The sequence below is a fragment of the Lissotriton helveticus genome, chromosome 5_1, assembly GCF_964261635.1.
Source record: "Lissotriton helveticus chromosome 5_1, aLisHel1.1, whole genome shotgun sequence".
Taxonomy (NCBI): domain Eukaryota; kingdom Metazoa; phylum Chordata; class Amphibia; order Caudata; family Salamandridae; genus Lissotriton; species Lissotriton helveticus.
Window position 1 is genome coordinate 263,437,416 of NC_136065.1, and position 12,655 is coordinate 263,450,070.

At 44.0% G+C, this 12,655-nt stretch overlaps 1 protein-coding gene across 10 annotated transcripts in view; it reads right to left on the reverse strand.

Annotated features, from left to right (window-relative positions):
* LOC144754418 (zinc finger protein 618-like) overlaps positions 1–12,655 on the reverse strand; it is a 1,175,017-nt gene that overhangs the window by 370,504 nt on the left and 791,858 nt on the right. For all 10 annotated transcript variants that reach the window (XM_078642172.1, XM_078642166.1, XM_078642168.1 and 7 more), the window contains one exon: positions 4,676–4,756. In XM_078642172.1, the coding sequence (XP_078498298.1) occupies positions 4,676–4,756 (81 nt within the window). The remainder of the gene's footprint in view (positions 1–4,675; positions 4,757–12,655) is intronic.

Here is a 12,655-nt window from a genome sequence, read left to right on the forward strand (position 1 = left end):
CGCCTTAAAACACGCGAGCTTTTCATCCGTGTGTTTTCCCTGCAGCGAGTATAAATCCATTCTATCCCAGACCCCGTGACTTTCGCTGGGTGGTCACTACCGGAGTCCAGTCTGAGCACGGGGAAACCAAGTCAAGCCAAGCCTGGTAAATAACGCCCTGACCTGTATACCCGAATCCCGGCTAAGTAACGCCCCTGTCTCTATGCGTGTGATCCTGGGCAAACCCGTTGAGTCGTTGTGTGCCTCATGGGTTCCTCAAGCTTTAAACGTAAGGAGCCCTTGGAAATGAACCGAGTGCCCAACATTCGGCGCTAAACAGACCAGAATGATAATGCGGAGCTCTCCGTGTAGTCTGAAGGCATCCATTTCGTGATCTGACTCGACTTGAACGGAAGTTGCCCAGCGTTATAAATAAAAAATAGAGGCGGGGGTGGGGGGAGGACTCCGGGAATCCCACACTGGCTGTCTTTACTGGGCTAGGGGGGGCTCCCTTAATGGCTGCCTGCAGTGCAGCATACATACTAGAGTCAATGAAACATAACCTAGGATCTGCATTGAAAACTATCCGTCAACTAATTACAATTCTAATTTGCGCGCCTCTCGCATCGCCCTCTCTTACTGTGCTAGGCGCTATGCCCCGAGATACGATGAAAGCACCCTCAACATGACATCCAAAACAGTGCCCACTAAAGCTGGAACCAAATATAATACTTTGCCAACCGGGCATTCCTGCCCAGTGTAGGTGCTGCACGTGAGAAAAATGCGATTCAGCAATCAGCACCTCATAACGGGCTACGAGGGACTAGATAAATACAAAACTACTATACAGTGCGTCCAGTGCAGTACCGCGGTCAAAGAGCACCGAACGGAGTGTTGTTGCAGTTTATTTATAGCGCAGATCTGACACGAACCCTGTCATTGGAGCGCTTTACATGAGCACCGGTTTACATTACACACGGACATGTTCAGGTTTTTTCTAGGCACGTCGAGATTAAGTGATTTGTCCAGAATCGGGGATGTTAAACTGATGCCGCGACTAGAACCCGGTTCACCAGTTCCAAAATCGGCCATTATATTACGCACATCCTCCCCCAAACCCACTGTTTGTCCTGCTCAGGAGAGCACATGCCTCTCTATATTAGCCCCCATGAACTTGTACTCAGCACTTAGTTGTGGCGTGCAGTCTCGCAGCGTTTGTGAAAAGATGGAGCTGAGAACACGGACATTGAGTCATTTGCCCAGGATCACACGTTTTTACCAAGTGTAGAAAGTCAGGATTAGAACTCTGGCTCAATGTCTGCCTGTAATATTAAGGAGCCGTTCTGAGGGCATACAAGGTCGTGTTCATCGTCTCATTTGAATTAGACAATCACAGTTAATATGCGGAGATTAGTCATATTAACGATTTAAACATTCGGAGCTTAAGGGATTCGCCACAAATAAATTGCGTCGTTTAAGCCCAAGTGCGGAGCTGAGATTGGAGCAGACCTGAAGCGGGCAGCTTTCGCTCTTAGACTTCAGCTCTTGCTATTTGATTCTCCCCTCTCCACCTTTCTCTTGCTTCCTTTCTCGACCACTCTCCAATCTCTCTCCCTCTTTTTTCCTCGCCCTCTTTTTCTCCCTGTCTATTACCCCTTTTCTCCCCCTTTATTCTATTATTACTCCCATATTCTTCTATCCCTTTTACTCAAATCCTCTCCTTTCATCTCTCCCATTCCCCCTCTGCTTGCCTTCTCAGTGGCCCTATTTTAACTCGTTCTCCTCAGTCCCCTCTTTTTTCTGTTGCTCTCTCCATTTGTTCTCACTCCACAGTTTTCCATTTTCATCTCCCGCTTCATGCACCATGTTTTACTCTGTTGGTCCTCCTTTCTCTTCCTCTCCCACTTTTCCTCCCTTTCTCCAGTCCCTGTTCTAGCCCATGTTTAATCTGGCTCTCCCTTTCTGTTTGTCCCATTCTCGCTCTCATTTTGTAATGTTCCTCTCTTTATTTCGCCTAGTTGCTCTCTCACCTTTACAGTGACTCTCCCTTTCACTAACTTCTTATCTGTTACACCATTTACCACGATTCTCCCATCTCTTTTTATTCTTTACATGATATCTCTAATTGTAGTCTGGCTTTCCTTTCTGCTGCTTCCCCCTTCCTTTTTTCTAGTTTACTTCCTCTGTTTAAGTGTACCTAATATCTACCTTTACCTTCCTCTTTCCTCCTTTATGCCGGTTCCCCCTAATTTTGAAAAGTCATCTTTCATCACCCTGTTTCACCTTCGTTCTCTTCACCTCTCTCTTTCTCCTATTTCTTAAAGTCTTTTGTCTCTTTCCAAATCCCCCTCTCTTCCTCCTGGCCCTGTTCTCCCTTTGTTTCGTTCTTTCCTGTCTCACCCTGAGCAATGGACTTCCATTTCACAGACTCCCCCCCCCCCCACCTCTATTTACTCTTTATCCCGTCCTTCTCTCTTTTTAGGTTTTGCCTAGCAAATGCATGCGTACGAAGTACGCATGCGCTAGGAAAAATCTTATGATCTGTGTGTGGAGTCGGGTAACAGCCCCCTCCTCCCATTGGCTAGCTCCATAAATGGAGGCTAACCATTGGGAGTTGGCTCTGTCCGTCAATCCCGGACCAGATTCGGGGGCGTTCCCGAGATTTTTTGGCTTTTGGCTACGTCAGCCGAAAGCCGGTTCTCGGGAACGCCCCCGAATCTGGTCCGGCATTGAAGGCACCCGGAAGAAGTCCAGGTGAGTGCTTGCTTTTTTTTTTGCTTTTTACCGCTGCCTCGGCTCCCGTTCCCGCCCCCCTACCGCTGCCTCGCTCTGTGTCTCCCCGGCCCCGTTCCCGCCCCCCTACCGCTGCCTCGGCTCCCGTTCCCGCCCCCCTACCGCTGCCTCGCTCTCTGTGTCTCCCAGGCCCCGTTCCCGCCACCCTACCGCTGCCTCGGCGCCCGTTCCCGCCCGCCTACCGCGAGAGGCTCGATATTTTAGTGGCAATCAGGGAGGCTGGCATCCAACTGATGGACCTCAAGAGATTGGCAGGACAGAATTCCCACTAAAGGCACTGAAGCAATCAGAGGGACTTCCGGCTAAGAAGACTCACGCAAAGGGGCAGGCTTCCAGGTTACGGGCAGAAAGGCCTGCACCTCATGAGGTGCTGGAAGGGGTGCATTACAGATGGACAACCGAAGGGCTGCAGGGTGAGGTGTAAGGGCAGGTGAACTAGATGCTGGGTAAGGCATTGCAGAATGGGGTGCACAGAAGAGGAGGTAAGGGGATTGTAATGGTGTACAGTGCATTCCGAATGACCGGTTGATGTGGTTGACACAGGCTGGTCATTTAATGGAGAGTTGAGAGGTACAGAATGGCCGGTTAGTGGTGTGCTGTGGATGCAGCGTGGCTATTTAATGAGGAGTGGCAATCCAGAATGGCTGAGTAATGGGATTCCAAAAGACAAGGATAACCTACTCCTAGAATACCCATCAGCCCCTTTGTAACTGTCTGATGCGTGTGTATACAGGAGCAAACACATACTTTTAAAGCGCCTTACGAGATTGGTGTGCTTATATTTTACCGAAAATTGACATTACTGAATATTCATAATTATAATTTCACACCAGAGCCGGAGCGTCTCGTCTGAACCCAAAAACATGGCTTTTAATACAGCACCGTATGGAGGTCGGGAGTGTAACATTATAAAAAAATAGGTAAATTATAAAATAATCGATATAAGCCGAGGGTTGGACCACAACACAATGCCTTTGTTTACTAGAGACCAGAAAACATGGCTCCACATAGCGCCTTATGGAGGTTGGTGCATTTATTTGACTGAATATTGAAATTCTAATTTCATAAACTGCGACGTGCGCACTTATTGGGATGTGTTTGTTTAAATATAACCAGTATTTTCTAAACTCATCTATACGTTGTTGACTTTAGTAACAAAGAAGATTCAGAGTGCAGATTCAGACTGCAGAGGCAGATTCAGACTGCAGAGGCAGATTCAGAGTGCAGATTCAGAGTGCAGATTCAGAGTGCAGATTCAGAGTGCAGAGTGCAGATTCAGAGTGCAGAGTGCAGATTCAGAGTGCAGATTGTGTGGGTGACTCTGTGTGTGTGGGTGGCTTTGCGTGTGTGGCTCTGTGTGGGTGTAAAATGCAATAGGTCATGCATTTGCGAGCGATTAAGCTATTGGCATTGTAAATTGAATTGAATTGAATTGAAAATTCCATTTATATAGCGCATAACCACCCGAATGACAAGGCCATTTATTTAACGATTACGCTATTGGCAATGTAAATGACAATGCCATTTATTTATGATTTTTAAAAAAAAACACCCCAAAAAAAATGTCATGAGCAATGCCAATAGCTCTACCTTTAATATTGCCGAGACCATTGCATTGTAAATGCTTGTTTCAATAGGGTCAATGGCATCTTGCTAGGCAACTGCATCCACAGCTCTATAAAGGCATGTGAAACCCCATACCTAGCTGACTTGTGATTGGAAATTCATAATACACTAAATAGTTGTTTTAGATCTGGAACAATTTGATTGTGTAAAAGTAGTAGATGATGTTGTATTTATCAATTGAATAAAAAAAACAATACAATTATCATAAGTTTCAAATCCAGCATCAAAAAGAAAAGAAAGTCACACTAGTTTTGCTACTATGAATGTTAAAACTTACCACTGGAATGCTGTGAATTGCTGTTTGTTTCATCAAAGTTGTTTTGTGATTTCACTTCTACTTTTCTGCAGAAAGCACTCTCTGTAAAGTTAGGGACATGTAATAAGTAAATACTTCATCTAGGTTAAAACAGGACAATTGCAGTGTTTTCCCCAATACAGAAGAGGCCAGCATTGCTAAGCTGCATTCCCATCAGTTACATCTCGAAGGACTTGCAAGAGCATTTCACAATCATCTACCTACACTGACAGTAAGACTTTGCAAATACGACTTCTAGTTGTGTTTCAGATTGCATCTTATAACATGAATGTATATTTCCAATTGATGCCTTTTGGAATACAGGCCAATTAAACCAGCCCCTTGTAATGTTCAGCAAATAACACTACACATTTAAACATAGTTTTAGTTAGATAAAGGAACACTCCATTATAGTTTTCTATTCTGGGTATTACTCTGTTTGAGTTGCATGTGCCATTCAACTAAAAGTGAATATGTGAAAAGAGCACACACGCTTAGTTTATGTTATTATGTTTTGCCAATGTGATAATTAAGCTCACGTGAATCTATTCACTGTATTGAAACTAAACACTGAATGCTTTATTTTACATTAGTTATTTTACATTAGTTATTTATTTCTAACAGTTTCTAGAAAGTTGACAACTACAGGTCCCATTTATCGTGTAAGTGGAAGGGCATCAGGCAACTTTTTGTTAAGTGTTTACCAAGAGTTTTTAACAATAAAATAAAGCTAAATAAACAGGCACAGAAGAGTTAAGAGTACATGATATTCTTCATGCCTGGAAAACACAGGCAGCACTTAATCCTATAGCTGGTCCAAACTGAAGGCTACTGTGATGGCAGGGACTTAACCTTCACTAGCTGGCTTATCAGTGCAGTTGGCCTTGTGAGACGAGAATAGCACACCCTGCTATTTCTTTGAACATATGCTCTATTCTTCAAACAGGTATTTTGGAGTGCACAATCTCTGAAACTCAAAATAGGTTTTATTTTCTGCTGTACTAGAATTAGATTGGCGTTTATAAGTAGCAACATTAGGGTAGGGTTGCTATTATCCCTGTAAAGTCTCATGGGATTCAGGGTTCCCTGAAACACATCTCACTAAAATATTTCTCAGTGGGTTGTGGGGTGGTTGCAGTACAACTGAGTTTCTGAATCGTTTTGGCACATTGCTGGAGTCCTTGGTGCAAATTAATCGAGAACATTGACCTCTTTGTTTCTAGAGAACTTATAACTTCCGCTAGCTTGCTCCTACAGACTTAGGCAATGTATAAGGAAATGTATTGTTCCACATTCAGATAAGATTTTAAACAAAAGCATGTGGATATTTTCATTAAAATATGTACAAAACAATTTTAAGCATCTCAAAACAATAACTTTCAATAAAATCAGCCCATAAAAATTCCAAGTCAGAAAATGGTCTTAAAAAACTCAAAGTTCCAGTAAAAACGCATGCTACATATGCTACATCAGTGGTTAGAAATATGTTACAAATTAGCAGCAATTAATTCGTGAGACCCAACATCAGATATCTACACATTATTGGTCTATTTACATAGTTTGTAGCCAATTATGAAAGTTCATTCCCCACATCACAAAGCAAGGATTCAAAGCAAGTTAAGATGCGATTTAAATACATTCATAATCTTACATTTTAGTCAAAAATCTCGCAGCCCAAATTTTTACCCCATTGGATGCTATTAATTAAAAGGGACCCAGCAAAGCCTAAACCCTGTAACGGAGATACTGGGAATACTGTAATACTACCAGATAGTTTAACTTCAACATGACCTTCATATGGTGCTGGAAACTGTGTAATAATATCTCATTACTGAACAAGACAACATTTTTAATCTAAAACACGTTCCCCTCCAATGGCAGAATGTTGGTTTTACTGGAATATCGGGGGAAAAGGCTATTGCTCTCTCTTTGCAAATGTAATGATGAATCAATCGTTTGCTGTCGAAGGTAGATCGTGATAAAAAGTGGGCATTGAATTCCATTTGTGACGAAATAAGCAGGTTAAAGTAACCTAATATTAAAGTCACCGAATTCTGGTTGTTATCAAAATCCATTGCAGAACAGTTAGACTTCAATCATTCAAAGTATAGGGATGTTTACCTGAAGCACCTTATCTGTTGTGTAAAGTGACCAATATGTAGTTTTCACCACCTTCACCTATGAATACTAAAGACTGGATGTTGTGATTTCTCCAATTATTAATAGGGAAGGAACACATTGTGGAGTTATTTAACTAGATCATAAAACCCTAAATAATTTACCCTTTTGCTCTTTAGATGCCTTAATTTGGGCGGTAGAGAACGCCTGCCTAGTGAATCCACAAATTAAACAACTGAAGCACCCAAAGGTCAGAACAAGATCAGTTTTTCATGTGAATATCTGGCATTTCTAATACGGCACAATTTAACGCAACAAATTCTGGTCAACGACTTGAACAATAGGGAGGGGCGCAGACCGCCCTTAGAAGCATGGTATAGGGGTCCAGGGTTTAAAGGAGGAGGCAAAAAATGTAAATTCACCTAATCACAAAAACCTTTTATTTGTATTTATTTTATGTCGTTGGTATAGCGCATGACTCACTCCCAAAGGAGAAACTTAGCACTTGCGGTGTAGGCCAAAGCAGAGTGAATATTCAGAACAGCCATGATCAGAGGCAAGGTACGAAAAAGACCTGCCAACAAATCTGCTCAAGCGGATGTGTGGGGTCGGCAGAAGGGCTTCATTGGAGGGCCCTAAGCGTTAGAGGGCTGATATTGACTGAATCTGGAGTAGAGGAGAACAGGAGAGGATGTGTAGAAGGCTTCGTGCATCAGACAGCATAGCTTGAAGACACTGTTTCCTGATGGGCAGCCAATGCAGTTTCTATAATAAGGTGGGCAGAAGGGATCAGTGCAGGAAGATTGCAGTTAAGCTGAGCAGCTGTATTCTGCACAACCTGCAGTTTGGCCAGCAAGTTGTCATTAGTAGATACCAATAGGGCAGTGCCATAGTCAAGGTGATTAATTACAAGTGCCTGGACGATGGTTATCCTGGCAGTAGATGTCAGCCAGGGGAATACTTCCTTTAGTGACCTCAATGTGGCTAAGCACATGCCACAAGTGGAAATAACTTGATCCCTCATGGACAGTGTGTGTTAAATCTTTACTTCCAGAATCCTCACCAACTGCTTAGGGGAGGGGGCTGGGGCAAGATTGGGGGAAGCCAGTCTGCTGACCATAGCACCTTGTGCTTTCCCAAAGAACACAATCTCAGCTTTTCACTGTTAGTTGGAGGCGATTGTTAGCCATTCAGCTGGCAATTTCCAACATATAGTGTGCAAATTGAGTTTTCACTTTTTCGAGATCAGGACCAAATGTGATAAGGAGTTTGGTGTTGTCCGCATATGGCACTATCTCCACTCCACAAGCTCTAACAATCTGAGCCAAAGAAGCCACATAAACATTGAATAGAGTTGATCTCAAACATGAGTCCTGAGACCCCTATATTGATGTGTGTGGTTCTTGATTTAAAAGGAGCGAGGCAAACGTATTGTGTACAATTGTCAAGGAAGTCCCTAAGCCAGTGTAGCGCTTTGCCCTGGATGCCTGCTTCTTGTAGTCTGCGGATTAGAGGAGTGGGAGACCATGTGAAACGTGGAGGAAAGATCCAGTAATACAAGCATGATTGAAGTTCCTGTGTCTAAACAAAGGCGGGCGCTGCCTGTGTCTGCCAGTAGGGCCGTCTCTGTGCTCTAAAACCCGACTGAGAAGAATCTGAGATCGTGTGAATTTCATTTTTTTAAATCAGTTTGTTAATAAAACTTTCTAAGATTTTTGCAAACAGGGGGGGCAGTGAAACTGGTCTGTAATTGGATAAGACTGCATGATTTAGTAGCTGTTTTTTAAGGGAGAGGAAATACTTGCACACACTTTCATTCGATTGGAACTTCTGCAGAGTCTAGAAAAAGGTTAAATAATAGAAAGGCTAAATAATATGGTTATGGATGGTGCCAGATAGTGAGCAAGACTAGACACAACCCTGAGAGGGAAAGGATCATCGGGTGAGCCAGATTTTGCAAGCGCAAGTACCTTTAACACCTGTTCCGTGGAGCAAAGATCAAAGTCACCTAAACTAACAGAAGCATTGAATTGTGGTTTATTCCAGTCGGTTTCCATCTATAAGCAAGAAGGGCTAGGGAGGAAGCTCCTGTAGATTATGTTGATTTATTTCTTTAAAAAAGTCTACTAAAGAGACGCTGAATTTTTGGAAGCCAGGATAATGGTCATACAGGCACGCAGTTTCAGAAAGGAATTTAGCGCTTTATATATTTTTTAGAGGAGTTTCTGGCTTGCTTAATGCTGGAGGTCAGGCGCGTCCTTCATGCCGCTTTAATCAAATTATGAGAGCTCCTGAGCATACGCTGGCATGCTATTTTGTCCGCAGTGAGTTTTGTGGAAGCCATCTGATTCTAGGCGTTTACATTAGGATTTTTCTTGCCGCAGAATATCTGTTCACCAGGGAGTTTGGTTTCTAGGAGCAAAGGATGTCTATTTTTTGATAGGGGCTAGATACTCAAAGGTACGGATAAGCGAGTTGTTGTAGACGGCCAAGGCAGTATTCATGTCCACGTTAGGAGACATAGTGGGGGCATTGCAATTTTCCGAGAAAGTAGTACATAGAGAACGTAATCAAGTAATTATCGGACCAGGTGATGGGCAAAGGATTACGGATTGTTTCCACTAGGTTGGTAAAGATGAGCTCGAGAGTGTGCCCAGCTCTGTGTGGTGGGCCCCTCACAATCTGTTTGAGCCCAATAGCCTCCATGTCAGTTAGTAGTTGTGCCATGCTGGGGTCATCACTGTCCTCGCCATGATAGTTAAGATCGCCCAGCAGTAGAAATGTATCATTGGCCAGGATATGAGGTGTGATATAGTCAATTAGAGTCTGGGTAATATCTTTCCAAGCACCTGGTGGGTGATAAATCAGAGCACCTCTCCAGACTTCAGTGGCAGAGATTGCGATTTTAAAAATACACATCTCAATCCATCCTGCAAGAAGGGTGTCAACTAGTTTGAAACACATTGGCTATCATTTCATGCTGGCAGCTACTGGCCTTCCTTGCTCATACTGACAGCAGCGTTCGCTGGTGGGGGAGTTGGTTCTAGTGGAACTATCTGGTGGCGGTGTACGGCCCAGGTTAAAGCACACAGCATGGTTTCTTATTTCAGGGAAGGGTGAGTGTGCGTGTCTCGCTTTGGAAAATTATGGTGAAGTTCCTGCCTTCGATGCTCCACATTTTATCTGCCTGTTTTGTGCACGTATATATCAGGTCTTGCTGGTGCCCAATTGCCATAATATTCTATTTGGCGACCTTGAAAGGCAGGGCAGGTCACAGTATGTGTGTTTCGGCACAGAACAGGCAGCTCATTGTGCGTTTGTGTTGGGGAGAATGCCAAGTGGAAGCGAGGCCATGTTCAGGTCTGAAAAGGGGCGTGGCTCAGCTGTTAGAGCAGTTGACTTTGGTCTGGGAGACCCGGGTTCGCGTCTAAAGGACCACCCTAATGAGTGTATCTTTATTCCTTCCAATGTAGATGTATGTATGCAAATAGCATGATGTGGACCGGGTTGACTTTGGTTTGGGAGACCCGGGTTCGTGCCTAAAGGGCCGCGCTAATGAGGGTATATTTCTTCCGTCTGCTGTAGACTGTATGCATGCAAAAACAACAATTGATGGACAGAATGTAGAACAATGTCATACGTTCACCCCAGTACAGAGATCTGGGCCTAAATCCATCGTTTTTTTGCACTCCACACCACCCCAGGCCAGACATGGCCATATGCAAATCAGCCTTGACCCTGTGCCTCATGGGAACAGTCCAGCCCGGACTGTATGCAAACAGCATGATGAGGACTGGATATAAAAATAACTCTTTTCAAATATTTCATTTTAAACTTGGCTGACGATGGGTTATATCTGACTAAGGGCTCAAATGTAGCATTTTCTGGATGGCATATATACTGGTCGGATGTAGTGACAGGCATGGGGAGGACAGAAAAAGGAGCAAGGTGAGCGAACACAAGATGGGAGTGACTCAGTGAAGGAGCACAGGTGTAAGTGTGACAAATCAAAGTGGGATCGCAGAAGTCAAGTCCTGGGTATAGCGATCCATAGATTTCAATGGACAGGCCACCAGGGTCTCAGACCCGTTATTAATTCAAACTGATTTTTACATGGGTCATATACTCCGATTTATAGAAAAACGTTGATGGTATCTCAACAATCATAGTAAAACCACAGTGGTAATTCCTGTTAGTGAGGTGGCTTTGTTTTACGTTTCATGTTCACCTAATTTCCTTATCAAAGTGTACTTCCTCACTCTAAGAAGGAGGTTTCGGTGTTTTTTCCGAAAAATCATAAACAATATGTCTCACAGAGAGGCTCCAAAAAAAAAAAAAAAAAAGGTGACGTGAAGGGTGGAAAAAGAGTGATTGCGACACTCTGCAGACGCAATCCCTTCCTCAAACTTCATTAATGGTTAATGCACATATTCCGAGTTGAAATGTGTGAAATTCAATTTTACAGCAATACCTTTGTTACTCATTTATCTGACGTAAACAACAAGCATTGGCAAAGACAGTGAGTCAGGCTTGTTCTAGAGTTTGGGTACTCACAAACCTTCTCCCCGGGGGCCGCAAAGATGGGTCCATGGTGTGACTGTGGGCTGCACACATGCCAGAAGGGGGGGGGGGGTGTAAAGTTGGTGAATGGGAAATAAATGATGTATATCAAGTGGCTGTCTTGAAAAATGAAGGTGTTCCTAAAGTGTTCTTAAAGTTAAGGGCCTAGTACCTTCCTTTCTCTAACTGCCAATAAGTGCTTGCTGTGTATTTAACAGTTATTTCAGGTTGGTGCTGGGTCAACAGCAGCCTAGTGCTGCTGCTGCCGAGGGGGCCGCATGTAAGGGCCATAAGGGCCCAGGTCGTACTTTGAGTATCTCTGTTCTAGGCTACCCTCTCAGAAGTCTGATGCCACTTGGAAGAAAAAAGAAAAACCTGCATAACAATGTTTGTCAATTACGTAAAGCTATGTGTTTGTCCTTGTGGGGATAACCTTGAAAATGCAGTTAATCGAAGCCTGGGAGAAGGCAGAGGAGGGAGACCCAGCAGCGGTGGGGAGCTCCTCGAGAGATCTCACAGAGGCTATCCCTGGCATGTATATGTGCTATTAGTCTGCTTGGTTTTAGTGGGGAACGTGTGGTCATGCCTGGCCTGGGCAGAGCCATGCAGTCCCTCTCCTGACACACTATTGAGGCGAGGTTCCGATTCACATGGGCGGGGACAGGACTAGCGTTTATGGTCTGCCACTTGAAATGGCACGCAAGCTGACAATGTTGGGGAGGTAGATCCAGTGGAGGCTTACTTTAGATTTAATATGATTTGCCAGGCTGAGCGCCCTGGCAGTACTAACATCAGCTGTTTGTCACCCAATTTTTCAGTATGTTCTGGTCCAATACTCCTGCCAGGAGCCATGTCAGCTGTTTGTCACTGATTTTTCAGTATGTTCTGTCCCAAATACTACTGCCATGGGCAATGGTGGTTAATCTCGAGGGTAAAAAGGTCCAGCTAGAGTCGACTTGGTCAGTTAAATAGGTAGTCTCTCTTTGGGTTCTCATGATCCCAATAATGAGTTTAAAGAACCGTTGCGAAATGCTTCTGGAGGCACTCGTCGGAAGAGGACCGCATTCGACCCAAAGTTGGGACAATCAGTCTGGGACCATGCTGAACAGCATATATTCCGTTCCATAAGGGTGGTTAAAACAACTTTCAGTGACACTTTATAGGGGCAGTGACACTTTATAGAGGCATTGGCTGTACACAAGCACAGGAGCAGACGAAACGAAGCCGTAGTCAAAACCTCTAACTGTTTGCAGCGACACATACCGCAGCACCAAACTACAGGAT